This window comes from Lathamus discolor, chromosome 1 (assembly GCF_037157495.1).
Source record: "Lathamus discolor isolate bLatDis1 chromosome 1, bLatDis1.hap1, whole genome shotgun sequence".
Lineage (NCBI taxonomy): Eukaryota > Metazoa > Chordata > Aves > Psittaciformes > Psittacidae > Lathamus > Lathamus discolor.
The window spans coordinates 131,926,106-131,953,850 of record NC_088884.1 but is presented as its reverse complement, the minus strand read 5'-3'; the positions used below and the strand labels follow the sequence as shown (position 1 = coordinate 131,953,850).

The window sequence follows — 27,745 nt, the reverse complement described above, 5'->3', positions numbered from 1 at the left end:
TTTCAGCAAGATCATGCGTCTCATCACACAATATGCAGTCATATACTTTCTTCAGAAGCTTCCGTAAGATTTCATTTCTATAATACATTATCCCTGTTCTAGATATTTGTCTTAGGAAACGGAATCTATTGGTGATGCCTATTTGCTTCATAAGCAAACTAGTGTGGTGGGAGAAAGACAATAAAGACTTTCTTAGAGTAGTAGTTCTCAGTTAGGTATCACACTCCTTCAAAAAGTCCAAATCATTTTAACTGCTTTTAAATGCACGTCATCTGGATTTGAAAATCTAAGAACTGAGGAAGCAATGCTATTCAAAGAGAATCATAATGAGCACACTCATGTTGGAAAATAAACGCATTTTCTCTCAGTGGACCTGCTACTCACTTGACAAACACTCCCCTGTCTACACAGATGCACTGCTTTTTGGATCAGCAGAGCTCTGCTTCTGTATGGAGACAAGAATGTGTTACAAACTCTACGTTCATGAATGAATTATTCTTTATTACATTATAGGACATATTTACTACAGGGCAAACTATAAAATATGCTGAGACAAATTCTCAGCTGGTATCATTTTTCTGAGTTTCATTGAAATCCAAAGAGATTGAATGATTTAAACTAGGAGAAGAGATAAAAATTCAAAGTGCATAGAATACCAAAACCATTTAACACTCCTTAGGCTCATAAAGGCTCCACACATAAGATTACTGTTGTCTGAATTCCCTCATTGTATTCATTTAGCTGTCAACAATATTCTGGCATCCAAATCAGGATATTGTAATTAGGAATCAGTAATTCAGATGGCAGAGTTTAAAGAAGAGCTCTTCAAAACTGATAAAATGGAAACATTTTTTGATGATACAAGTGCAAAATATAGATCAATCATCTGAAAGGAAAAGGATTGCTTGTTTCTGCTTTGAATGTTGCATTTTGACTTGGCATTTAAAAACAAAACAAAACCTGCTTCAGCTTAAGACGTCACCAGGTTCTTCAAGATTAAATCTCCCTGGCAGTGCAATTACCTACTAGATTGATACTGCTTTCTGTCTATTCCCACTGTGATTTATGCAAAATCTCATTCATCTGCGAAGGTGTCAGGAATTAATGAATTGTTTCACCTCAGGAAAAGAATAAATGGACGTTACTCTGAGTCAGGTCTAATTCTGCCTCATAAAACAAAATCCCACATCTCTTAATGGCAATCCTATTCAAAAAGCATCTTCAACATGGGAGGTAAATCTACTTTCTGCAATGAGATAAATCACCGTCACAACATGGAACAAGAGGAAGAGCATCTCATAGGGCATGAGGGAAGGAAGCTACCAGCAGCAAGGCAAGAACAACACAGGGTTTCGTTTTGATATGGCTTTGTGGACATCCTTCCATTTGAAAGAAGATGCTATAATAATATGAACCTAGTTATGAATGCAGTAGGGAAAAAAAAAACCAACAAAAAAACCCCACAAAAAATAAAAACCACCACCCCCCCCAAAAAAATAACCCAAAAAACAAACCCAAAAAAAACCCCAAGAACCACCCCTCCCCCCAAAAAATGCAACAAAACAAGCAGTCTAAAGCATTCCCTGTGTTGTATCTTTAATTCTCCATGGTTATAATTATGCACATGACAAAGAACAGAGTGAAATAATGCTGCTAAAACAAGTTCTAGAAATTAAATCTTGACCTTTCTTTTTTACAATCAACAACCCGGAACCTTTTCATCTAAGTCCAGATGACACTGAGTGAAGAATCCACTCTCTCACTAAGCCAGTCTTCTTGTGTTTGACTTAATTCTACCCAAAATGGCTGCAAAAAGATGGCTAGAATAAGTTAGCCAGTGATTTGTAGGAAGTGCTGGATTGCACATTGTACTGAAATAAAAGAAGTATTGTAGTTCTATATCCTGCAATTACATGTCAATAATAGTCTTGCTAGAAATACAACCCCGAAATAACTACACACCAGATGTCAAATAAAATCAATCCAGACAAAATTCAGGATAATATTAATATTTATATATTTTCATATATATAAAAAGACAGTTGCAAATATTAAGCAACAAATCACTGGGGCTTTTTGCTTGGTTTTGTAAAAGGGCTTCGTTTTTCTGTTATGAACAGATAATCACATTAACTGAACAGATAACCACATTAACTGCACAAGGCCTTGCTGCTTTGTAGCTGAAACACCTGCTGCTGGTTACTGTTAGACATTAGAGAAGACAGACAGAATGTTTCAATGTAGAAGGGTCCAGTGTCTCCACCATGTCCTGTAAATTGTCAAACAGCAACATGTGAGCAAGTTCTGTGTGACCTGAGATCCCAGACTGGACTTAGGTCTGCAGGTTTGGGCATACTGACTGCCTCTCTTTGCTCAAAATAATCTGATTTTTCAATGAACACTTTCCATCACCGCACGCTACACTCCAGGCATGCATCAGAAAAGCCCATTTATTGAGCAAAAGATGGAGTTATACTTGGGAGATAACTCCCATTTTCAGAAGAATCTGATTTTTTTATTTTTATTTTTCCTCATAGAAAGTGAGTTAATTTAGTTTTTCATCTATGCAAACTATGAGAATCATCTTCCAAATATGACCTATGAACTGGGGTAGTACTATACTGGGAGGTTTTGCAGGGGATGCCACCAATACTACTTTTAGGAAGGAAAGTGGGGTAGGATTCTTCAAAGGCTCTTTGAGTCTTTTTCCTGTTGGAAGAGAAGTATCAGTCAGATGACATGTAAGATCACATATATATGGACCTACTACTAACACCTATACGTGAGTGTTTGTCTTCAGCGTGAGGATTAAATTCAGAAGGGCAGATACCCAGTAAGCACTAGGAGGCCATCTCCTGCATGTGTCTCAAACATGTAGCTTTCAGAGCCCAAAAAGCAGCTTGTGTGAAGATGGGTAGAAACCTCTAGTGCCTCTGGGGCAGCCCTGGAGACACATTCAAGCAACACCACCCAAGAGGTCATACAGGGAATTTGTTGTCAGTTTTCTTCATAAGGTCTGTAAACCATGATCGAGAAACACTCACACACTCCCTTTCTTCATCCCAGTACAAAGTCGTGTCCTTTCTGTCATCACAGGACAGGGATCTTTATCCTTTTGAGACAAGGCTATCAACTTCTTACAGCAAGGCACTCATATTTCAGAAACAGTCAGCACCACCCCATGATTAGCATCCAGATTACCCTATATGAACCATTACTCAGGAGTAATATTTGGGTTTAGAGTTCAAAGGTGTCCTGGCTTCAGCTTTAACAGTAATTTTTCTCCCTCTTAGTACCTGGTGCGGTGCTGTGTTTTTGACTTTAGTCTGGGAACAGTGCTGATAACACACCGATGTTTTTAGTTGTTGCTAAGTAATGTTTACTCTGATCAAGGACTTTTTAGTCTCATGCTCTGCCAGCGAGGTGGGGCAAAAGAAGCCAAGAGGTAGCAGAAACAGGACACCTGACCCAAACTAGCCAAAGGGGTGTTCCATACCACAGCACGTTATCCCCAGTGTATAAACTGGGGGGAGTTACCCAGAAGGCCCAGACCACTGCTCAGGTCAGGCTGGGTATCAGTTAGGGGATGGTGAGTAACTGTACTGTGCATCACTTGTGTTTGTTGGTTTTTTTTCCTTTCCTCTTTTAGATTATATTCTCTCCCCTTGTTATTTCCCTTATCATTATTATTATTGGTTGTAGTAGTAGTGGTTTTGTGTTATACCTTAGTTACTGTACTGTTCTTGTCTCAGCCATGGAGAGTCTGCTCTCCAGCTGTGTGGATTGTTGCAAATTTTGACCTGTCCTGAAGGTACAGTCAGAAACTTTCACAGGTGCTTCATTCCATCATTGTAATTCCTTTTTAGCATCAATTAGCAAGAAATTCTCTGTATTGCCTTCAGGACCACAGAAGGCAAAAGCAGACTGGCACACTGCTTCAGCTTTAACTAACCCAGTAAAATCTGGTCAACGGATCACCCTAGAAGAACTGATGATTAGAAATAATTAGATGTGTGATTTTTACAAATATAATTTCATTACATATTGAGGCATAGAAGAAGTTTATTTTCAAATTTGTAATAATATAGTATTTCTGTCGACATGAAATCCTGCCTGTAATTTGCACACTGTCTATTTCATGGTATGATTATACAGATTAATTCTTATGGTACACTTTGTTAAAAAATAATTCAGAGCACTCAGTGCTTAAGAACTACTGTAAACGCTTCAAAAGAGAAGTGAAATTATCAGAGATGTCTGTTCTGATTTTATAGATGCAGTCATCACCAAAACAGATAAACAAAATTTGCCAAGTGGAAGAATTGTTTGCTTCTGTCTTTCAGAATCAAAGAACTCTGAACAGTATTACAAAGGTTTGAGACTATCAGTTACCTCACAAATATTATAGAATATAACCAGATCACGTCATCACATTCATTACTGTGACTACCATAATTTAAAGTTTGTTTGCACTCTTCTAATAAAGTAGTTTAATCTGAGTAGATAAGGCCCTTTTGATTTGATGTTTAAACACTTGCACTACAAAGATGAACATTAAGTTCATATGAACTAGAGAAGTAGAGCAATTTAAGGCTATTACATTTTCACTAATAAAACAATCTGTAATTACTTTAATTGCAATAAATTGCTGGACTGCCATCAAAATACCCAATTTAAAAACATTTCTCAGCCTAGAGTTTGTAAGTTTTTATAAAAATAAAATCTTGAATTTTCTCTCATTCTGATCCAGCATTTTGCCTCCTCTTCAGCTTAATCCAGATGCCATTATTTGGGCGAAGAATCAGTCCTCCAGTTATACCAAGCTCTTCTGGCTTTTGACATGAGTCCACCCAAAAGCGTCGCAAGATGAGAGCTAGAAGAGCTTTCTCCTCCATTTGTGCAAAACGCTGACCTACAAATTACAGGGCAGTAAAAAAATAAAGATGCTATTGTTGGTTTGTATCGACAGTTGCTGCATTTGCATGCTCACAGTGATACCCCATGGAACACAGGACAGCAGGAACTGTGCCCTGAGAACAGAACTTGATTTAGGTCAAAACTGACTGCTCAGAATAGTACTTATCCCTGCACGACAACTCTGGCCTTCCCGGGACAATTCACAGCACACCTCCCTTCCCATAGTACACGGAACTCAAACAGCACAGAGTCAGCACTTTAAATAGAACTAATACAAAATACGGCCTTGTCATGTCTCTTGGATGGACTTGATAGGAGGGAATGAATGCAGGAGAAGATACAGCACAGGGACTGTGAGAAGAGACAAATCCATATTTGCAGAGGAGCAAAGGAGATACGACTCCAAAGGAATGACAGACATACCTTCCTTCAATGAACACTAAGCATCACACACATCAGTGATTTGGTAACACAGAGGGCAAAGTTCATTTTACACTTCAGAGAAAGGTGGAAAAGGAAAAGGAAGAACAGAGAAATGTGAGGGAAAGCAAATCGTGTCGCCATAAATCCAGGCAGCTCATTTAAACTACACTGAAAATAGGATCAGGACACAAAACTCAGTACTCAAAACTTTTTCTGTTCTCCCCTCTGTATACGATGCACAGATGGGTATCTGTACATATGTACACAGTGATTTATTACTGCAAAGATATTAGTGAATCACATCTCCTGCACATGTTCCTGTACACCCAAGAACTAGCTAGACATGTAAAATTAGACTCCTCTTTGAAACATGGGAAGATCTAGTCTGCTGTTTTTATGGGAAGGGTACATCCTCCCAGTAAGACTCATTAAAAAATAAACAAACTCCAACAACCCCACCCCCCAAAAAAACAAAACAAAAAAACAGAAGAAATCAGATTTCTTGTTTTGTAAGTGGCATGACAATTGCTGAATGTTCCCCACCTGCACTTAAGATCAGTGAACAGTCTTTTCATGTGTTCTGCTGTATCAGTAACAATGCCCCTACTCTGAGCTCAGACAAGTGCCAAGTATCTCAGTACCACCTGAAGAGCTAACAAGTTCTAGGACGCCAGTGAAAACAACAGAGCAACAATGGTGTCAGAAAGAGGGAAAGAATACATCAGCTGCAGACTGCATCTTTGGGACACCCAGCTGAGAACATGAGATAAACAGATGAGTTGTTTACAGAGCAAAGCAAGCACAGGAGATCTGCCTTCCCTCGCTCTGTCTTGCTGGCACTGAGAATCAGAAATTTGGAAGCAATCCTATCCTAACACAGGAGCCCATTAACATGCTTCCAGGCTGCACAGGCAGTGAGGAGAAAACATCAGCATGATAGACATTGGCCCTGGGAAGAAAGGAAACCCTGGGGAGGAACCAGTGTGGCAGCTCAAGCACCAGGCTTGCAGGGGAGACACTGCCCAGAATTTGGGGTGGGGCTGAAACAGCAGCTTGGGGGAGAACAGGATATGAGCAGCAGGCACACCAAAACTTACGTTTCTCATACACATGCTGCTGCCAGTTACCATGCTACACACTGCAAGTGTTTCCTCTTCAGTACATACCAATGCAGTTCCTGGGACCCGCTGAGAAGGGCACATAAGCATATGGGTGCCTTCCCTTGCAATTTTCAGGCAAGAATCGCTCAGGCTGGAATTCCTCTGGGTCAGGGAAGATCTCAGGGTCTCTATGCAAGGCATAAGTTACAACAACAACATTTGTGCCTTTTGGTATTTGATATCCTCCTAAAGAGAAAAGGGAAAGGGTTAAAACAACAGCAAATAAGTGACTTTCTATATACAACAGCACAATGAAAAATAAAACAATGCTGCCATTTACTTGGGAAACACTTTGGGTTGATGCAGGATAGGACTGGCAGACTCAGGACACTACTTACTAATAGAGCAATCCTCTCTCAAGGCACGGGCAAACAGTGGAACTGAAGGAAAGAGCCTAAGGGCTTCTTTCAAAACACACTCAAGGTATCGAAGCTCCTTCAAATCACCCATTGTAACAGGACGCTCAGTGTTGCCTGCCCAGAAAGAAATAGGGGGATGAACAAGGCCAAAAATCCCCATTTTTGGTTCAACAAACTCATCCCAGCTCCCTCCAGGAACTCTCATCATGCACCAAGACTACATAGAAGAAGGTGATACATATTGACTAAATGTGTATGCCTTCCCCAAAGACATAAGGTTGCTTGTACTCTCCTACAGACTTTCTGGCATGCATCTCAATCACCTCTGGCTATTGAAAGCTCCAGAAGTGCCACAAGGAATGTTCCTAACTCCCCTTCTGTATCTAGGCTTATAATGTATCACGTCCCTACTCACAAATGCAACCACCACCACAACCACAATGAAGGGGGAAACCGAAACATACCGAACACCTCATCCAGTTCTTTGTGAACCTTCTTCTGGGCTTCAGGATTATGTCCGAGTAAGTACAGGGCCCAGTTCATAGCAGCTGCTGTTGTATCATGGCCCTAGAGGTCCAGATTTACAAAAAGACATTCACTTCAACACCATTCCTGTGCACAAGTAAGTTTTGCAAATACCTACATACGCAAGTAGTAAATGATAGAAAGTGACAAATATTAGTCCCACGACCATGAAAAAAATATTGAAACAAGAGTGTAGAACTCTACCCAACATGCTGATTATCAGGATGTAAGACAACCCATGATTTTGTCAGGCTGCAAACTGAACAAAAGGGAAAAGTGCTGAAATAACCCAAGCAAACGAACCTCTCCTCTACCTTCCAGAAGTTGCATGAACCATCAGTTTATCTACACAATGAAACAGATGTATAATGCACCTTTTGCTTACTGAGGGGCCAATGACTACCACAAGAGAAATACAATGGACACAATCCCTTACAAAACCTTTACAAAACACAAAACCTTTACAAAATTATCCAAAAGAGGGTTTAATGAAACACAGTACAGTGACCGTAGGAGGGAGTACTTTTTCATCTCCTATGAGAAAGGGATCAGCTATTACTGTTCTCAGCACCTCATAAAAACTTGGAAACAAAGGGAAGAAGAACCAAGAAAACAAAACCAAACAAACACCAAAACAAATAAACAAATACACACAAAAAAACCCCAAATGAAACCCAAAACCAGCAAACAAACAATCACACAAAACCCCAAAAAAGAAAAAAAAAAAAAAAAAAGAAGGGGGAACAAAAAACAGAAAAGTTGACCAAAAAAGGATTTTGCTTCTAAAAAGGTGGACTTGCTGGGAAGTTCAAGATGCAGCACCTCTTCAAAGTCCAGCTATAGAGTAGTACAGGAGTGTTAACCTAGAGAAGCTCTCTTCCCATCAGCAGTAATACGACTCTGAATTAGTCTTCTGAGATGGAATGCAGGTCCACATAATGGAGAGGTGTGTAAGACTTGTGAAAGTCTTGTTTAGATCCTTCACTGGACAGGGAACCAGACGTGAGAAGACAGTTCACCAATCCACAGCTGATGACAGAACCAGGAGGTTACAGTCAACATGGCAAAGGACAAAGTGTGAGGAGAACTGACAAAATGCAAAACACTAAAACCATTTAGAGCTCTCCTTCACATTAATAAGGTTTGTAACAGGAGCTGAGAGCCCATGGCCCACATCAGCTATTAAGCTCTCACTACTCACCTGCTATCATGAGTAGAGCCTGCTCGCACAGGCAGGGCCTGCCACATATATATTGTCCAACATTTTGCCAGGGTACTGGATCAAATGTTTCTATCCTTCAGTAGTTTCTATACAACAGAGATTTTCTCTTAGGCTTCCAGGGCTAAAATTACTTCATACTAAAAGCGACCTCCTGAGCTAAGGAAGAGTCAGTACCTGCAAATGGTGAACCTCAGGATCTCAGGTTCTGGGGGGAGACCAAAAAAAAAAAAAAAAAACCAAAAAAAAACCACCAGTGGGTTCCTTGGGTACCTCAAACATGAAAGTATCCACTTCCTCACGAATATCACTGTAGTCCAGTTTGTTCCCTTCATCATCTGTTGCATTCAGCAGCATGTCTAGGAAAGCTTTTCTCTTTTTGGAGCCACTCTCTTCACAGCTGCCATCAGTATCATGTTTCTTTTGCTTGGCATTTTCAAGTTCTGCAACTTTTTCTGCAATGACCTGAGATTAGAACCATTAAATTGGATATGATGCATGCAGCACATGTGCAGTCTACATCACGCAGGTTTGTCCTAACCTTGAACAGCCTTTGTGATACCAAGAAAATAGGAGATAGTCAAACCATGCAAATAACTCATTGATCATCAAGAAGTGTAAACGCACCCAGAAAATCTGGAACAAGCCAATTGTGAAGGCCAACATTACTGACAGCAATTCATAACACATCACCATGATTTGAACAGACTTACCATGAAGAAGACAGTCTCTATCCAGTAACTAAGGAAAGGATGACAGACTGAAGAGAAGCCAGGACACTTCACAACCCTACATCTGGACTACACATAGGATAGCTGGAACTACTACGCTAATGCTTCTCAACTTCTCTTCAGTATGACAGCAATACTTGAACTTCCCTTTTTAGGTTGAAACACAGCCCCAGTGACAGAGATTTCACGCTGTCACCACCGTTGTCATAACAGCAGAACAAAACCCTTCAATAAACTGGTATTGCTCTCAGCAACTACAACGTAATTTAAAAATAAAGGCTGTGGAGTATGTAATTCTATTCAAAAAAAGCACTGAACAGGAAAAAGAAATTACTGTTATATACACACACAACGTTTCCCTCGCTGAACGTATACATATGAAGACACATCTGAACCACCTTTTGTCTCAGTGATACATTAGGTGATGTTATAATTTACTGCTCCCTTGTCTTCCAAGGGATATTAGTATTTACTGCTCCCAAATTTTCTAAGATTTGGTTACTTATATTCAGTGCACCAACCCATCATGGAAAGAAAGCATTAACTTAGGTCCCTTTAAGAGCCTCTCTTGTGCCACACTGCTGCAATTCCCATTAAAAAGAAGCAAAGCATGAACTACTCAAAAACAATACCATGTGGATCATTATATGTAGTGAAAATTCAGAGATTATTTCCTTTGTTGTGGGCATTGATAAAATGACATTGTGGGATACATACATCTCTTTCAGGGAAAGCAGCTTCTCTGGTAACATTTTAACAGTAGATTTGGGAAGGCAACCATTGGCAAGAATAGCATGGGATTAATTGGTGAGAGAAAGGAGTATTACATGCACAGTCCAATATGGTGATAGAACGCTGCATTTTATGCCAAGTCAGTGATATATGCTTAATGGTTTCTGTGTCAAAGCATCTTACTGCTGATGTGGGGACATCCATGTGTTTGTTCATCTCAGCAGTTCTCCTCCAAATAGGGGAAAATGAATACAGACTTCAATTTCTAAGGGCTGGATCAAGTGGTATTACCACACAGAACCCTGTCCTTACTGCTACAGACTTGGTAGTGAGCTGTTGCAGGCAATTCACTTGAGGAGGATCTGGGGCAGAAAAAGAGTTCAATGAATTTGTGTTGTTTGTTTTGGTTGTCAAGGACTTGCAAGTCCTGTTACTCCCTTGGAGTTGTATACTCCTTTGCTTAAATACAACAGAGCTCCTGACAGTGAAGTCAGCTGTTGTCTTCTTTTTAGGGAATTCCTCAGCATCCAAACAGAGAGAGTGTTCTCCTTTTAATATATGCATATTAAGGGAGCTGAGCCTCACCATCATTTGGAAACTCTACTGAGTCCAAGTCTTCATTCCACCAACTAAAATGTACCATTAAAAGAAATAAAAAAATAAAAAATCTATACTGTATCTGTAAAATTGTGAAGGATCTTGAGGTTCTTCTCATGCTCTCTTCCTTCCTTGAACAGCGAATACACAAGATCAGGCCAAAGCCATGGGCTCATCTGTCGCTGTTGGATTAGATCGCTCATCCTAGGAACACAATAATTACATCACAGAACATTCCTTGACAAAAAAAAAAAAAAAAAAAGCCCAAAGCTAAATTTACAGTGCGCTTTCAAGAACAAGAAAAAAAAGTTCTACTTCCCCCAGTGAAGTGGAGCTCAACATATTGCATGGGTTTAAACCCATTCATCTGAAGGGAAGGCTGTTCATATTTGTTTCCTGATTTTAACTGTCGTCTGTCCCAGCATCACCATGATTTATACTGGTATGCATTGATCTCTGAGAAAAAGAGTGTGTTCTCATTTAGTTGCAATCCTCTTGAAACAGGCATGTTCAGCTCTCCAGTCCAGTCCTACTCCACATCAGTAAAGCATTGACTATGATGAAAAAGATGTATACATCCTGAAATACTACTCATATCTGCCCCAAGACCTCAAACAGCCCTCTGAAAGCATTATATTTCTACTTGACTGTCCAGATAATACATATGCCAAACAGCAAATGGAAAGTACTTAAAGAATATGAAAATTCAAGTATGCTCAAACAGAACTGGAGTACATTTGGAAGGGCTGATTGTCATTGCTGTTCAGCTCTTGCACATACTTTTGGCTACAAAAAGAGACTTTGAGGGGTAATTATTAAATTTAGGCCAACTTTGGGCCCACTTGCGGTACAATTTGGGAAAGACCAAGCAACCAATGACAATGAAACCCTCTAATTCCACCCCTTTTTTGTTATATATGTGTCTCAACAAGCCCCATCAAAGGCTAGGGGTGGGATCATAGAATTGTTTAGGTTAGGAAAGACCTTTAAGGTCATCCAACCTTTAGGAGTCCAACCATTAACTTAGCACTGCCAAGTCCACCACTAAAAAATTTTTCTAAGTGCCTCACCTACACTTCTTTAAAGTACCTGCAGGGATGGTGACTCAAGCACTTCCCTGGGCAGCTTGTTCCAGTGCTTGATGACCTTTTCAGGGAAGAAATTCTTCCTAGCATCCAATCTAAACCTCACTGGCACAATTTGAGGCCATTTCCTCTTGTCCTATTGCTTGCTACCTGGGAGATGACCTACTTCACAACCTCCTTTCAGGGAGTTGTAGAGAACAATAAGATCTCCCCTTCTCCCCGAGACTCTTTTTCTCCAGGCTAAACAACCCCAGTTCCCTCAGCTGCTCCTCATAAGACTTACACTCTAGACCCTTCATCAGCTTTGTTGCCCTTCTTTGGATACTCCAGCACCTCAATGTCCGTCTTGTAGTGAGGGGTCCCAAAGTGAACACAGCATTCAAGGTGCAGCCTCACCAGTGCCAAGTACAGAGGGATGATCACTGCCCTGCTCCTGCTGGCCACATTGTTTGTGACACAGTCCAGGATGCTGTTGACCTTCTTGGCTGCCTGGGCACAAGCTAGCTCATGTTCAGCTGCCAATCAGCACAGGAAGATAAGGGGAGTGGTAGTAGTAGTTTTTGAGTGTTTCATTTGTTTCTCAGGATTGGGATATTTACTGAGACTTCAGGGTATGAATTCAATGTTGCCTCTGTGTAGCAGCTTGTACTGACATATAATGCGTTTTACTGAGGCTTGGGGCATTTTTGTGGAAGAACTGAGTTTGTGGCTCATAGCAGATGAACTCTTGACACCAGTAGCATCAACTCCAGCCCAACTACAAAGCAGCCAAGGAAAATGTCCATTTACCTGTAGATAGCACGAACATAATCAGAATCCTTATTCTCCTGAGCACCCACATTCTTGCCCATTGCTGTTTCTGGGAGGAGGAAATCATGAATGGTTCACGAGTACAAAGTGGAATGCAGAGTCTCTGTACATAATAAGTTACTACTGCTCTCAGGTTCTGACAGTCACCACTTCATCCTTTGAGCAGGTGAATATACATATCCCTTTCCAGGTAATGAGTTTGCTTTATATTTACATTCCCAGGAACTCTGCTCCTCAACACAACCTCAATTCCGACTGCTACCTCTGCCCTGCCCATCCTACAAACTCATCTGCTCAGATGCACACAAGACACCCTAGGGAAAAGGATGGCCTTGGGAGGACAGAAATGCATTCACACAATGTGCAGCAACATTCCTCTTCAACCATCTCCTCACATGACACATGAGGCACAGCTGTACTCATGAGTCCCTGCATCATTCGCAGCCCCATCACATAACTGAAGAGGACTTACCACAGATGATATCAAGAGCACACAGAGTGATGTCCAGAAAGACATCAAATGGTTCCTTGTCAACATGTTTCTCAAGTTTCTCCAATAAAATAGTTCCTTGTTCATTCATAACCTCTAGGAAGTCAGTTAAGATTGCGAAGTGGAATGTGGGAGTTATCATCTTCCTCCGCAATCGCCACTTGTCTCCAGTGCTGCAAAATTAACAAGGAGAAGGAAAGGTTAAAAAGTCCAAGGCAAAAATAAAATCCTCATCATCACAGGACGTATACAGTAAACAAAACTGCAGCCTGAAACGCCTTCACAGGCAGACATCCTGTAGATGGCTCTTCAAGTTGTCCATAGCACTTTGTAGAATAGAAATATTTCTTGCTCCAGCTCTCTTCAAAGCACAAACTACCATTTCTACAGTTGCTCTCAATAAAATGAGATGCCAACAAGCCTTCAGGCAATACAGCCGCTGGTTGCTCAGTGTATAGGCTCTTCCCTATAGAAGGATGGAGTAGAACTCATCTATAGGACAAACCAGCTACTTAGGATCAAGAAGACCTCAATTAATTGCATTGTCTCTGTGAATCACCACCCATGCAGCTCTTCATCCACTGACTAGGAAATGAGGATTGCAGAGAACTAAAGTAGTCCACAGGCATTACTCAACTGACTGCCTCAAGGTCTGGTTACTTTATATCTTGGTCCCATCACAAAGCACAAGGAGTTCATCTCTGAGGGCCCCAAACTGTCAACAAAGCTCCACTGCTAACAGGAGCACCTTGACCTTCTCATAAAAACACAGAAGAGGCACAAAGGCACCAGAGGCACTTTACACCAGAGACACCTTGCTGACTCTTTAATATCTGCATCATCCAGACCATCCCAAGACCAGAGGACCCCAAACCCTTACATCACTGCTCCTTCCTCTCTTCACTCCTGATTCACACTCTCACCCAGGCTCACCTCTTACAAGCCTCCACTTCATGAGGGAAATGAAAGAGTTAAGATACTCTCTCATCTGACTCCAAAGTATCACCAATCTCAGGCCCATCCTACTGGTTTGCAGTGCCACCAGCTGAGATAAGAAATGCACACAGTTGCAGTTCTGCCACAGTCCAACGACCTCATATACATCACAACATTCAAAACATCCAGCCATAGCATTGCAGACTAAATGACACCACCTGCCATAGGATACAACCTCCTAAAATCCACATTCATTTCAAACCTCTGGACAGAACACAACAATGGCCAAATTTGCCAAGAAACACATTATGCCCAAAGATTTTTTTATCAGACATCAGCTTCTAAAGAGAAATCAAGACCACCCCAAGGAATAAGAGTTCTATAGGTATCATCTTCATCTCTGTCCAGAGATACACAGAGCATTCCTGCCACCAAGTCCTCTTCATGTCATAGACCCTGCAGATTCCAAAAGGACACCAAGACACCTGCAATTCACTATACCTTGTCAGAAGTCCAGTGCCCAGCCAAGGCTGCAGGAATTTGTACATATATGATTTTTCAATATGCTTCGAGCTGTTCAGGATGACCTGTGAAAAAAAAAGAAAAAAAAAAAAAAGGAAAAACCATTACTTGTTAGATGGAGAGACATTTCTGCAGCTAAGATTACTTCACACAAACTCAGCTCCTCCATAGAAATGCCCCAAAGCCTCAGTAAAATAATCTATATTTCAGTACAAGCTGCTACACTGGGGCAACATTGAGTTCACACCCTCAAGTCTCAGTAAATATCCCAATCCTGAGAAACAAATGAAACACTCAAAAACTACTATTCCCACTCCCCTTCTCTTCCTGAAAAAGATAAATTTGTGTTAAACCCACAGGCAGAGCTCAGAGAAAACCTAACCATTTTTAGCCTTAACCAAACTCACAAGAAGTACCATCTTTTCAATAAACACTCCAACAAAGAAACAACTCTGTCTTCCCAGCTCAAGGACAATCGTTGTCAGTAACAAAACTAACAACTATATTTCATGCCATCAAGACAGACCGACCAAGCTCTAATGCAATTAGACACAAAGCATTGCAACCTGCATTTCATAATGTCCTATCCCCATATCAGTGGTCCAGTCTTCCCTGGTGTTTGCTTCTCTGTTCTGATCTTGGGAGCAGAAGCTTTCACACAAAGCTAAAGCAGATGCTTCTTTGTATAAAACCTAGTGAGTTGGTGCTTTCATTTGCTGGCCATCTTCAGTATTTACTTTTTCCTATGGCTAGACTTTTTCTGTTCTTCCACTTTCACCCGTTCTCTAGCACTGAGTCAAGGACAATCTTAAGTAAAATCAGTCCAAGAACTTTTTTTTTTTTTTTTTGCAAAAATTACATTGAGACAATAGAAACTGACAGGTTGGACACTGCTTTGCATGTTAGTAGAATAGACAGGAGACTAGCACACTCACCTCCACACTGTCAGGGTGATACAAAACCATGACAGGCAATGGTCCTATCCAAAGTTTCAGCAATGGCCAACTCCTGAACTCTTCAACATAAGTTTGTAGCTGTTTAAAAAAACCTCAAGGAAAAAAGCAGATGAGAATTTTTTTAAAAAGGTTTTGTTGAATAAGCAGGACTTCTGTAATGCACTGTTTTTCACCATATTATGTTTTTATTCTAGTTTTATCTTGCTACTATGATCAAGCAGTGTATTTTGCACCTAGCTATCAGCTCTGCTGGAGAAGCGTTTCTTTATAGCTGCACCCTTGAAAGCACTCTATTCTAGAGAAACCCCTCCTAGCTATAGATAAGGCAGCTTGATTTAAGCAGTCTCCAAGCACTGTAGCATAGGCTTTCTGTATTGCAACACTCTTCATAACAGTTAATAGACAAATCAAACTTTATCAAGGCTATGCTTAGGTTTTGGCTTATCTGACACTAGCCAAAATGCTATATCAAGATACTTCTTTACTTTCCAACTACAGCATCAAGCCTTTTCCCAGCTGAAGCCTCATTGCTAGGTACCACATTTGCGGTGCACATATAAGTGATGTCATGCACAGTAGTGGCAGAGCACTGCACAGAAATCAGTATCACTTGAAATGTCCAGTTTCTGATAGCTGGACTCCAGAAGAAAAATTCTGAAGCCCTTACACCAGCTTTTGACAGCTGGCTGCTCCAACTTAAACTCCACTCTTGTCCTTTTAGAACTTTTATGAGGGTAAAGCGGGCCACTTAGAGGGCCACTGTGTTTTTGGCAGTTCTGATGTTCCAGCCTCTCAGGGCACAGACTCACATGAGTATTTATGCTACAGACCACCTGACAGATACCACTGTTATCCAGCCACGAGCTGGACTTCATACCAGTGAGATCAGCAATCCTGCCAGCTCTCCACCCACATTATTATCCACTTATCCAGTCTACATCCTCTCAGTTTAACTATACCAAAAGCATGGGAGGTGGTATAAATGACCTTGTTGAACCAAATTAAATGCCATCTACTGCTCTTCCCTTGCCCACAGATCCAGCTATCTTATTGCAGAGGGCAACTGCATTCACTTTGCAATTATAGAGGAGGTGGCAGCTATCAGGATGTTCAAGGATTAAACATGCCTTCACCTTTTCAGAAACCAGATTAAACGATACATGACTCCCTGTAAGGCCTCTGCAGGGCTGAAAAGCCAAAGGTCCCCCCCGCCAAAAAGGAAAAAAGCCTAGTTTTCTAATAGACACCCAAAAAGCAGTCCCTAGTCATAGGCAAAATTCTAATGACACCTTATCCAAAAGGCTTAAGACTGTCAAATTATTTTTCTGCTTTTAAAACATTTTCCCTAACATCATCATAATTAAAATATCATAATTTCACAGCTTTTTTCTACCTATATCAATAAAATTGCCATCAGATGACAACTCATTTTTCTTTCTGCTAAAAAGCCTTCTCCTTTTTTCTAAAACCTATACTTCTTAATTGTTACATATTTAATGAAAAATATTATAAACCACAAACTTCACTCATTTTTACATAACTAAAGGAGAACAAAGACAGGTGGTCATGGACTTAACTGAAGCATGGAGGCTATGCAACTCCTGCTAACAAAGGAGATGACAGACTTCATACAACATCAAAGTCTCCATCAAATTGCTTTTTGGAGAGAGAAGAAATGGGTTGTTGGGGTTTTTTTTGGGTTTTTTTTTTTTTTTTTGTCGTCATTGTGATAATTTTTTATTATTATTTATTTCTAAGAAGATTTAAAAAGAAGGGGGTAAAAAAAAGGAAGAAAAAAAGATTTGTGTCATAGTCAGGCACATATACACATCCTGACTATGATCCTGCTACTGCTTCCCCAAAGTTAGCTTCAGGGAAAGCTGCTTGCCCTTATACAGGATGGGATCCAGAAGAAAGATGCAAGTATGTACCCTCACGAATACAGGGATCACATCGCAGCACGTGTCAGCACTGGGCAATGTGCATGCCCATGCTGTACCTGTCCTTGGCTTTGCCATGTTCCCATGTCACAGTTGCTCTCTCTTCTGGCAGCATACCTTGAGGTATGGCATAGTCAGCAATGCATGTGCACAGCGCAGATTGGTATACACAGGCATCACAAAACACACCCAGAAGAATCTGCTGGTCCACTAACAGCACAGCCAGAGCCACTTTCATACCACAGACTCCTCAAGGGATATGCTCCTGTGCAAAACCAAGTACCAAATGAAAAAAAGAACATGTAGCTCATTTGAGCTCTCTCAAGCATCTGGCAAAAAGAAGGTACTGTTGATCAGCGCAAGAACAGAAAGGTTTGCTTTTCAGGGATGTACTGCAAATACTCAGCACGTTCTTTTGCATCTAATGCAGAAAGCATAACTAATTGTGAAACTGACCCAGCAATTCAGCATGCTAAAGTCCCTTGCGCATGCTCACTTCGAGGAAGATAATTATCTAAAGAAGTATTTTTCCTTTGCAAGCTAAATCTTCGTTTGGATCGCAGCCATGGGTACACAGTACTCTGCGCTGTGAAACAGCACTTCCTGAGAGAGCACAAACCACACTTCCCTGTCGGAAAAACAAACTCCACAGCATTCATTCATTCCCCACCAGCAACTGGGAATAAGTCTGAGTCCAGCATCAGCATCTGGAAGCCACATTTAGATTGAACCTCCAGCCAACCTTTGACCAGTAACAACCCCACATTTAAGCAGCACATCTCCTTTCCCTCTCATTGCTCACTTTTCACACAGTTCCCCTCTTCAGGTTGCCCAAAGGCCCAGAGACACCTAAAGGCAATGGCACACCCAACCCCCCCCCCCCCCCCGCCCAAGCCAGCCATGCTGCAACCACCCAAGCACCTCACCAGCACTGGCTCCTCCAGCAAAGCCCCACACAGTTCAGGGACCCCCCCATACCTGGGCTATGGCATGAGTTGCCCTTACCTTCTCCCTTCCGCTCCATGAGCAGAGCATTTCCCAGCACAGGATAGCAGGGGCTGACACCGGGAACAGACTTCAGCACCCACCATCGCCTCCAGTAATCCATCAGGGAGAGCAGGGAACTCACAGCCACAACTGCCAACAGCAGAGCGATGACCCCAGCCCCCAACTGCAGCAGCTGGGGCCCCCCGCCGGCTCCCTGCATGACCTCCATCACCACCTCTCAGCCTCCTGCTGCAGTCCTTGATCCCTACTGGGAAACGAGCGCTGCCGGTACTCCCGCACTCGGCTTTGCCTTTACCCAGCTGAGTGTGCCAGGACCAAGGCACCAGAGCAGGAGGCGGAGCTGTCACACAGGCCCTGAGGGCAGCTTCCTCCCAGGAAAATAAACAGAGATCTAAAAAACACGTGTGTGGAGAGGCTGCCTGCAAGCGCTGCCTGACGGCAGAACAGCCACGGGGAACCGTGCTGTCTCCCTGCCCTCACTCGGTTCTATTTCCCCTGCCCTCAAGTGAAGAATGAGGAAGTTCTTTGCAGGCCTGTGCAATGTCACAGAAAGAAAAGACACAAACTGTTGTCAAGAGAAAAAAACCCATCTTTTTGATGCTTTGGGAAGGATGGGTTTTCTCAACATCGTGTCTCTACGCCTGTTTTCAGGTGCTCAGGGAACACCATTTTGCCATACAGAACTGCTCCAGTGATCTTCAACATGATGCCTGAAGGGTTTCAAGTGCTTCAGATGGGGAGGACCTTCCCTCAGTTGGGTGGATGGCTTCAATGGTTTACACAAACCGGAGCCCATACAGACACACTATCAAGAGCAGCACTGCAAAGCATGCTCATGCTTCATGGCTCAAATAGCCTTTACTGATCTCACTGTTGAATGCTCAGTCACAGGCTAAAGGATGTCAGTAACACAACTGGTAGCTCCAGCATCTGTGCCACAACTTGCAAAGTGCCTGGGCAGTGATGCTATACACACCATAGGCTCTGCTGCCCTTCCTGCTCCAGGAGGATCCAGGGTCCCTTACTGCTGCAGGGCTGCTGGTTGCCTGCTTCTCAAAGCCTGCAATGCTCAAAAAATCCTTGTGACCAAACAGAAGTTTGGTGAAAAGACACCATGGCTTCATTAACTGAATACACCACAGAAGTTTCGTACAGCCACGGTCATGTTTCTGCCATCTGCTTTGTATCAAAATTGACCGCACTGACTGCATTGGCATCTTTAGTAAACCAACAGCAACCACGTTAATGAAAGAAACACAGAGAAAGCTCAGAACATCAGAAGCTAAGGAAGGGCTAATGATCCTTGGCAGCAGAGGGGGAGTAAATTTGGGCACTTTGTTCCTGCAATTTCCCAGCAAACACTTCCTCATAAATACTAACTGTTGCAATTTTTTGCAATGTAAACAGCTGGAAATCAACTCTGTCATTCTTGCTGTTATTTGTAATGGTTTATGACAGAAAGTAGCAGATACATACCCTGTCTTGCTAACACATAAGGTAAGCTATGTGCTATCAGTCCCCTCTTTAGCTCAGGTGACATCCCAGGAAGGAAGCATGCATGCAGGATTAAGAGGCTCACCTTTTGTAGAGATTGTTAGAGTAATTATGCTCTCTTCTTTATAAAAAACCTTGCAGTTTGTTGCCTCCATGAAGCTGATAACTAGATGAAGTTGTTACTTGTGATTCTGAGTCAGAATCTGTGATTCTAACTGCTCATAACTCCTTCTGTAGGGAAAAAAAAAAAAAGAAAAAAAAAAACGAGAAACAGTGAAACAGCAGGGACAGGTTGAAAAGCCACAGGGAAAGCAGTAGGGAACACATCAGAACAAACATTGCAAAATCCTGTCAGCAGCTGGCAGTGGTGATGCTGCTAACAAAAATCAGCAACTGCACTGGAATGAAATACCCAAGAAAGAAGAAATGAGAGGTCTGGTATATGTGAGGCCTAATTACATCACTGAGACTTGCAATCATTACGAACCTTGGAGGATGTTCTGTAGGAGAGGAGTTTTCTACCAGATTGTGATTAGCATTCCTTTTTCACATGGAGAGCTACTTGCTGAGTGTTGAATTTCAGTGTGTGAATCTTCGCTTTTATAAATGCATTTAACAGAACAAATCTGGTTTTACTCAGCCTTTCACCTAAGTGGAAAGCCTACCTGCCCATGCCAACAGAAGGCATGCATTCTGTCAGGCTATGTCTGTCCACAGGCACAATGGCAACACAGACTTCTGCTGGTCCCTAGAATGCACATCTGGATTCTTTGATAAGGAAATCAACAAAGTCTTCATTGCCAGCAAGAAAAACAAAGACCTAAAGCAAGTCTGAAATGAATCTGATATGACACAAGAACAAGAGTACACAACACATTCTGAAAAACTGTGATGTGCTCTTTACATTAGTTCTTTGCTCCAGACAAGGCAAACCATGCTATCATGCCTTGCAAAACACACACATCTGCACTAAGCAAGAATAACCAGTTGGTAACTTAGCAATCACATCTAATTTGCTATTAGGAAGGGTTTTTTCTTAGGAACATGATAAAACTTTCTACGTGATTTACTTGCGCTGGAAAAGAAGTGTCAGATGATGAACAGCTCTTCACTGTGTGGTCCCACTTCTGCCATTACAGAACCAAATCACTGCATATTCTTAATTTAGTCCACAATAAGAAGTGCCATGGATGTTAAGGGACACATTTTGCCATTGTTCCTCTGCATTTTTGTCAATAAACAGTACAGGCGGGAGCGTTCATGAGAGCAAAAGTGTATTTTGGACAAACAGCTGAAGATGATGGTGCGAATTTCAAACATTATGTTATCTTTGACCTGAGATTTTTGAAGAAACTGCATCAAACTGACCTGCAAGTGTATGAAATCAACCTGCAACTTCAAAGCAAAAGCATTCTGCTTTCTCAGATACTATACCATAATATCACCAGCAAGTAAACTTAGCATAGCCAAAGAAAAATACTAAGCCAAGAAAGTAATTTAAAAATGCTTTCATTTACTCAAAAGAATGCAGTACTTGATGACCATTTACAAAAACCAGAACTCTGATTAGCAGTACAGAAACAAAACGTACATTACAAATGCTTTTCCTTGCATTACCAGTGCTTGAAAATTCATAAAAAGCAGTGAGGAGAACTGGTATTAGTTCCCAAGCAGAAGAAACTGTTCCTGTTCTTAACTGCACAGTTTGGGGAAATAATTGTTTCTTCTCCTCCCTTTCCCTTTCAACAGCTCTTAAACACATCTACTGAAACTGCTGTCTTTCTGACTTCAGAGGAATCCCTGACTGTTAATGCACTCAGTGCTATTAGCCAGGGACCTGATCAGGGATGTGATCTCTGGGCAGAATGCAGTCCCAGTCTCCTCTTTGATCTTCCTTTCTGGGTCTACACAAAGAGATATAAAATAATGCTTTCATCAGTTAAGTACATATTTTCATGTTAAAACTTTGAAGGTTTGGATATTTCAAACTATGATTAATTTGCCCAGTAACAGTCACTGTTTTATATGGAATCTCAACAAGTGGGAACAGTCTTACCAACTTGTCAGTATGCAGGTTCAATTGCTCAGCATCTACAAAAATGTCTGTCCTAGCAGGTAAAACATTACTTCCTATAAACAAAGTTTATCCCAGCAGTTCCCATAGTTAACTGACAATTAGAACAGCATAAGTAAAAGCAATGAATTAATATAATCTCAAAAGACTTAAAGGAAGGAGAAAAATTTGGGATAGACAACATTTACAGGAGAGCAACTGCAGTAAGTAGACAGACTGAAAAATGGAGTAACACTAAAACAGAAGTTAATATACTGCAAACTCCTGTTTAAAAGCATATATTTTATGTATGACTGATATTTGGATAGACTAGAACATCTTGAACAGTGAGGAAACATGAAAAAAGTAGGAACAAGGACTTCATGGTCTGAACATAGCTTATTTGCTTCTATGGGAAGAATAACAATTCCCTAAGGAAGGACAGAAAAAGGAGGAATGCCTGAGAAGAAAGTGCAGCAGTAGCAGCATCTTGACGCTGCAAACAGAGTGGACACCTCAACCATTTATTTCATTTTGCTCTGATTTTTAATCTAACCTCTGGTCAGACAACTTTCAAAGGCGGCAATGCAGGCATCCTGAGGATTGAAAGGCTCAGCAGAAACCAGCATACTGCACATGTTCTTTGTTACACAAGATACTAGCTGGCAAATTTAGCAGTTCAATCTTCCATTCAGTGCAGAAAGGTTCCGTTTCTTCCTAAGATGGGTTAAGAAGCAGTCTGAAATCTCTTCCTAGAGGTTGGAGGATTTATCTGAAAGGATCTGTACTAATGCTGTAAGCCTAGGAAAGATAAAATATTGTTTGTTAATTGTGTCAGAATCTGAAAGATGATTCAAGATTGCATGAGAGATACTTCTATCAGCCTGCTCAGATCAATGTTTGCTAACTCATCCTTATTCTTACATCTTCTATAATTATGCAAATCATATCATTATTTAAACTTAAGGAACTTCCAAACAAATAAAAATTACATACAAGCACTCAAATATCTCAGGAACTTGATAGTCAGCTTTATTGTAACCATGGAATTAAATAGACCACACAGGACTGCTCCCTTTTTCAGTGTTATAAATGAAAGCTGCAAATCAGTATTTATTTTCTCATTTATTTTTCTACTTATGATAAAAATGCAAATTTTCAGTTTCATTTCATCCCACACTAAAAAGTTGTCTCAGCGAATTTATATGGGGCCTAAAATAAAATTTATGTCATTAAACAGTTCTAATATGTATCCGAGTTGCTACTCTAGCAGCTGCAAAACATCTAGCCTGTGTACCACATACTCTTCCCATAACTGTAAATATGCTGAAATCTTTGAAAAAATATATATACTAAGATGAGGGGGAAATCCTTTACCTTCCACATCGTAAGAATGAAACAAAGATTTGCAGGATTCCTAACAGTCAGAGTAGGGCTATCTCATACAAGTAAGAAGGAACTTGAAAACCAAACTCAAAAGGTCTTGCGCATAGCACACCTGTTGTTCTTTGATGCCAAGATGGCTCTCCCTGAGCACTTCTTGAGTGTACGACGGGTTAATAGGTTTTGCTGGCCTTTTGCCTTCCAAGCGGTTCTTACTTTGCCTGCCTATTAAAAATCGTTGACCTGTCCCTCTTTGGTTAGCAAAATCCATGGGAGTCAGTGATCTCTTCTGAGGTGTGCCTGTCTGTAAAATGGAAAGACATATGTCCTGAGTTCAGCAATAGCAGTCATTTTTCTCCTTCTTAGTAGCTGGTGCAGTGCTGTGTTTTTTACTTTTAGCCTGGGAACAGCGCTGATAACACCGATCTTTTAAGCTGCTGCTCAGTAATGTTTACGCTGACCAAGGACTTTCTGAGTCTCATGCTCTGCCAGGGAGGAGAGGAAGCCAGGAGGAAGCAGAGACAGGATACCTGACCCAAGCTAGCCAAAGAGGTATTCCATACCACAGCACGTCATGCCCAGGATGTAGAACTGGGGGCAGTTACCCAGAAGGGCTAGATCACTGCCAGGGTCGGGCTGAGTATTGGTCAGCGGGTGGTGAGGTGTTGTATTCTCTTCCCTTGTTATTTCCCTTATCATTATTATTATTGGTGGCAGCAGTAGTGATTTGTGTTATACCTTAGTTACTGGGCTGTTCTTATCTCAACCCGTGGGAGTTACATTCTTTCGATTCTCTTCCCCATCCCTCTGGGAGTGGCAGGGAGGAAGGGGGGGAGTGAGTGAACAGCTGTGTGGTGCTGAGTTACTGGCTGAGCTTAAACCACGACAACATATTAATGTTTATCTGCTGAAATAATTTGATTACAGTTTTTATGACCAAGTCCAGCAGAGTTGTACCAAGCTGCAAAGTTCCAAACAGTAGTAAAGCTGCACACTTCTAGTGCATAGACATCCTCAAAGGAACTGTTTGATGCATTAGACCTGAAAAAATCTCTTCGTCATACACTAATCCTGCCTCTCAAGTTCCCACACCCTCCCAAAGCCTTTTAACATCCTCCTCTCTACAAGCAGTAGGAATCCGTCTACATCAAAAACCAGGAGATCCCAGTAACCAGTAAATGGGATCTTCCGTAGACTAACAGTAGACATGAATGGAAGCTTCTTCACTTTTCCATGTCCCTACTTGCATTGTAACATACCCTGAATGTATGAGTTGTGTTGGGCCTTGAAAATTGATCAGTAACAACAGCTCTTTCTCTGAGTGGCCGTTGATCTGTACTGCCAGGCACTGCACTTGACACTCTGCTACGAGCATATCGTCCTCGATGCTGAGAGAATTAAAAAGAGCATTAAAAGAATGCAGCAATTGAATTGGTTATAATAAAATTTTCTCTGTTGCCAAGCAAAACAAACAAGCAAACAAAAATCAAACCCACAAAAGACTAAGAAAAATTGTTTTCATTAACTGAAAGCACCAATTTAAGGTAACTTAAGGATACTCATGTTTTGCAAGCAGATTTGAGAGTGTTCCCTAATACTAGTTTATAATCCCCAAAGATTTCTATTAATTAAAATAACAGACGCTACACATGTCTCAATTAAAAATATTACTGAAAATAATTTAAAAAAATATATCAACATGCCGATTTATTATTTCTCTATCCTTCAAAAGTAAATATCAATCAGATTTATCTTTTTTTCCAGTTGGCATCCTTTTCTACTTCAGTCAGCGTAATTTTCTACTTCTTATAACCTAACATTATTGAATAAAACACTGAAAAGAGGTAACCAGCCAACCAGAGAGTAACCTTGCACTTATTTGCCTCTGAATTTTTCACATACCTTTTTTTAAAACCAGATTTTTCTGCTGTCAGAGAAAAGTCTTTCCACCATGATGTGTTTGTGACCTGAGGTTTTAAAATGGCTTCTCTTGCATTCTAATAGTAACCCAATGCAACTCACATAAGCATGTTAAGACCATGTGTTAAATATGAACCAATACAATCTGTAAAACTGCTCATTTCAACCAGTGACACAGAGCAAATTTATTTCCAAGTAGCTTGAAGTTCATCATGAGTACAGAAACCAAACACAACTTACAGAGTTCTGTTGCAGTCGAGGTACTGAAAGACATTTTTCAACAGCCTCCGAGTTTATTGGTGGCAATTTGTTCCGGGTGGTAGGTGCACGAGCAGAAGATAAATGATCCGAGGCAGCACCCCTACAGAATTTAAAGGATTCCTCTTTTAGGAAAATTCATATTCAAGACTTCTTCACTGAAGTGATATGAAACTATCAAGCAGTATATTTCTTTATGGAGCTCAGCTACAGAAAGTAACAGTACTTGATACAGCAACAAAACAAAACGAAACAAACAAATGCCTCTCCTCAAAAAACACTGTTCTGCTTGCTTTTTCTCTCTGAATTCTAGAATCAATACTAAATCTCAGGTTAGTTCTCAAGTATTTTGCAAAAATCCTTCACTGGTGATATTTCAGTAAAGCTCTGAAGAAAGCAAAGAATAAAACGAAAAAACTCACAATTTAGTCCCCCTAAGGATTTCATCATTGTATATATTAGGAGCTTTTGAGGAGAGTTGGTCAGAAGTGAGAGAAGGTAACCTACAATGGCTTGGTAGCTTCCTAGAAGGTGCCAGCAGTACCCGAGATGATGAGAGAACATTGTTATGAGCAATTCTCCCCAACCTAGTGTGCACTGAATTTGGAGCACTGGAGCCAATGCTATGCTGTTTCTCTTCTTGCTCATTCCTAAGGAAAAAAAGAAGGACAAGATAGGGAATGAGGATTAAGGAGAAAAAGAATATTTCTTAACACAGTATCATTGTAAACTCTACAAATCATTATCACATCAGTGATACACACAAAGGAGATTATTGCCTTTTCATAATGGCAAAACATTTTCTCCATAATATGAATTATGCTGCATTATGAAAATGTCAATACCAACACCTACTGTATTTTTTCTACTGTGGCAACATGTCTCTGTTGGAGTGGTTTTGCTTGAATTGTCATCACACCATGCAAATCACTAAAGTTGCTGGAGAAACGGTGAACCTAGTAAATGCACCAAATAAGCGTTAATCTTTACCTTTTTTGAAGTGAGACCTCAAAAAGCACATAGTTAGGAGATACTTTACTTGTTTCTTAGAAAAGTTTCTGTTAAGATGGTTTTGTAGAATTCTCAATAGCAGATGAGTCATATACATAGTTTTGCTTACTTTAAACAGATTCCTACAAACAGAACTTGGATAATTTAGTTACTGAATTGCAACTCAATTTGCAATATAAGTTTCTGTTGAAGATGAGTCTGATTTTCCAAAGTACAAAATAGGAGCCAGGGGACAAAAAGAGGAGACAGCAAGCAGGACAAAAAGGGGCAATTTATCACTACACACATGAGCTTCCACAAAGGAAGTGCACTGGTGCATGTACTGCAGAGTCCCCTTTTACAAGAGGCAAAGGAAATAAAAAGGAATGAGAGAGTCTGAAGCTTGCACGGTTGCGAGTAAAGTACTTTAAGCTGCAACTTCACAACCTGCAGCTCAGGGAAGAGCCTGATTTGTTCTCTTGATTCTACCAAGAGGAAATGACTGGACCACAGGAAAATCAGAATTATTTTCAAAGGAGGAGAATACAATCTAACAAGTGGGTTTTGTAAACCAACTTCAGCAACATCTTAGTGGCAAACGGCACCTTTAAGAACCACTGAAGATGGCGTGATAGTAAACAAGAAATGCACATCTGATGAACACGAAAAAGAAACAAGAAAGGAAAAAGAAAGTGCCTTTTCTATCTTCAGCCAGGACTGGTCAGCAGAAAGGAAAACACCACTACCTGCAAAGTTATTTTTTTTTTTGTTTTTACCTGTGAGGAAACAAAATGAGATCCAAAGGATACACTTCGCGCTTCAGAACCTCTGGAAAGAGGAACATTCCCAGCATCTGCCGTAGTACGAACTACTGGCAAATGTGGCAGTTTTGCTGTAAGAGCTTTCAGCTTTTCCTCCTGTTTGTCACACCCTGAACAACAGCAAAAAAAAAAAAAAAAGAGAAAAAATAAATAGAGGGGAAAAAAGGTATTTGGTATGTTTACAAGCCATCTTTTCTTGGGATTCAAACAACATTACACTTTACAGTAAATAAAGACTTTCATATAGGTGCAAGTTTCCATGTTATTTAAAAACCTAACATAAATTATGTTTTCCTGAAAGCATTTCCATTTGTTTATGCAACACTCTGACACTGACAAACAAGATGGTTTATAGAGGTAGAGTGGGAGGCGTGTGTTTTTTGAAGAAAATGTTGCTAAGACATTATCTTTATATT

At 40.8% G+C, this 27,745-nt stretch overlaps 2 protein-coding genes across 6 annotated transcripts in view; both read right to left on the bottom strand.

Moving 5' to 3' along the window:
- Positions 1-1,993: 1,993 nt before the first annotated feature.
- Positions 1,994-18,742, bottom strand: LOC136022578 (cytochrome P450 4V2). The gene is made up of 11 exons (XM_065696095.1): positions 18,408-18,742; positions 15,442-15,554; positions 14,486-14,571; positions 13,031-13,221; positions 12,538-12,607; positions 10,741-10,867; positions 8,877-9,068; positions 7,324-7,426; positions 6,839-6,973; positions 6,507-6,686; positions 1,994-4,912 (listed from the first exon to the last, which is right to left on the bottom strand). Exons 1-11 carry the CDS (start codon positions 18,616-18,618, stop codon positions 4,737-4,739), a joined length of 1,584 nt encoding a protein of 527 aa, XP_065552167.1. The 5' UTR covers positions 18,619-18,742; the 3' UTR covers positions 1,994-4,736.
- A 2,655-nt stretch (positions 18,743-21,397) lies between these two features.
- FAM149A (family with sequence similarity 149 member A) overlaps positions 21,398-27,745 on the bottom strand; it is a 28,449-nt gene continuing 22,101 nt past the window's right edge. For 4 of the 5 annotated variants that reach the window (XM_065696052.1, XM_065696072.1, XM_065696064.1 and 1 more), the window contains exons 8-14: positions 27,285-27,439; positions 26,374-26,474; positions 25,941-26,168; positions 25,501-25,621; positions 24,600-24,728; positions 23,456-23,644; positions 21,398-22,758 (exon numbers count right to left, since the gene is read on the bottom strand). In XM_065696052.1, the coding sequence (XP_065552124.1) occupies positions 22,726-22,758; positions 23,456-23,644; positions 24,600-24,728; positions 25,501-25,621; positions 25,941-26,168; positions 26,374-26,474; positions 27,285-27,439 (956 nt within the window). In that variant the 3' untranslated portion in view covers positions 21,398-22,725. The remainder of the gene's footprint in view (positions 22,759-23,455; positions 23,645-24,599; positions 24,729-25,500; positions 25,622-25,940; positions 26,169-26,373; positions 26,475-27,284; positions 27,440-27,745) is intronic. The other variant, XR_010616207.1, reaches the window with a different exon arrangement.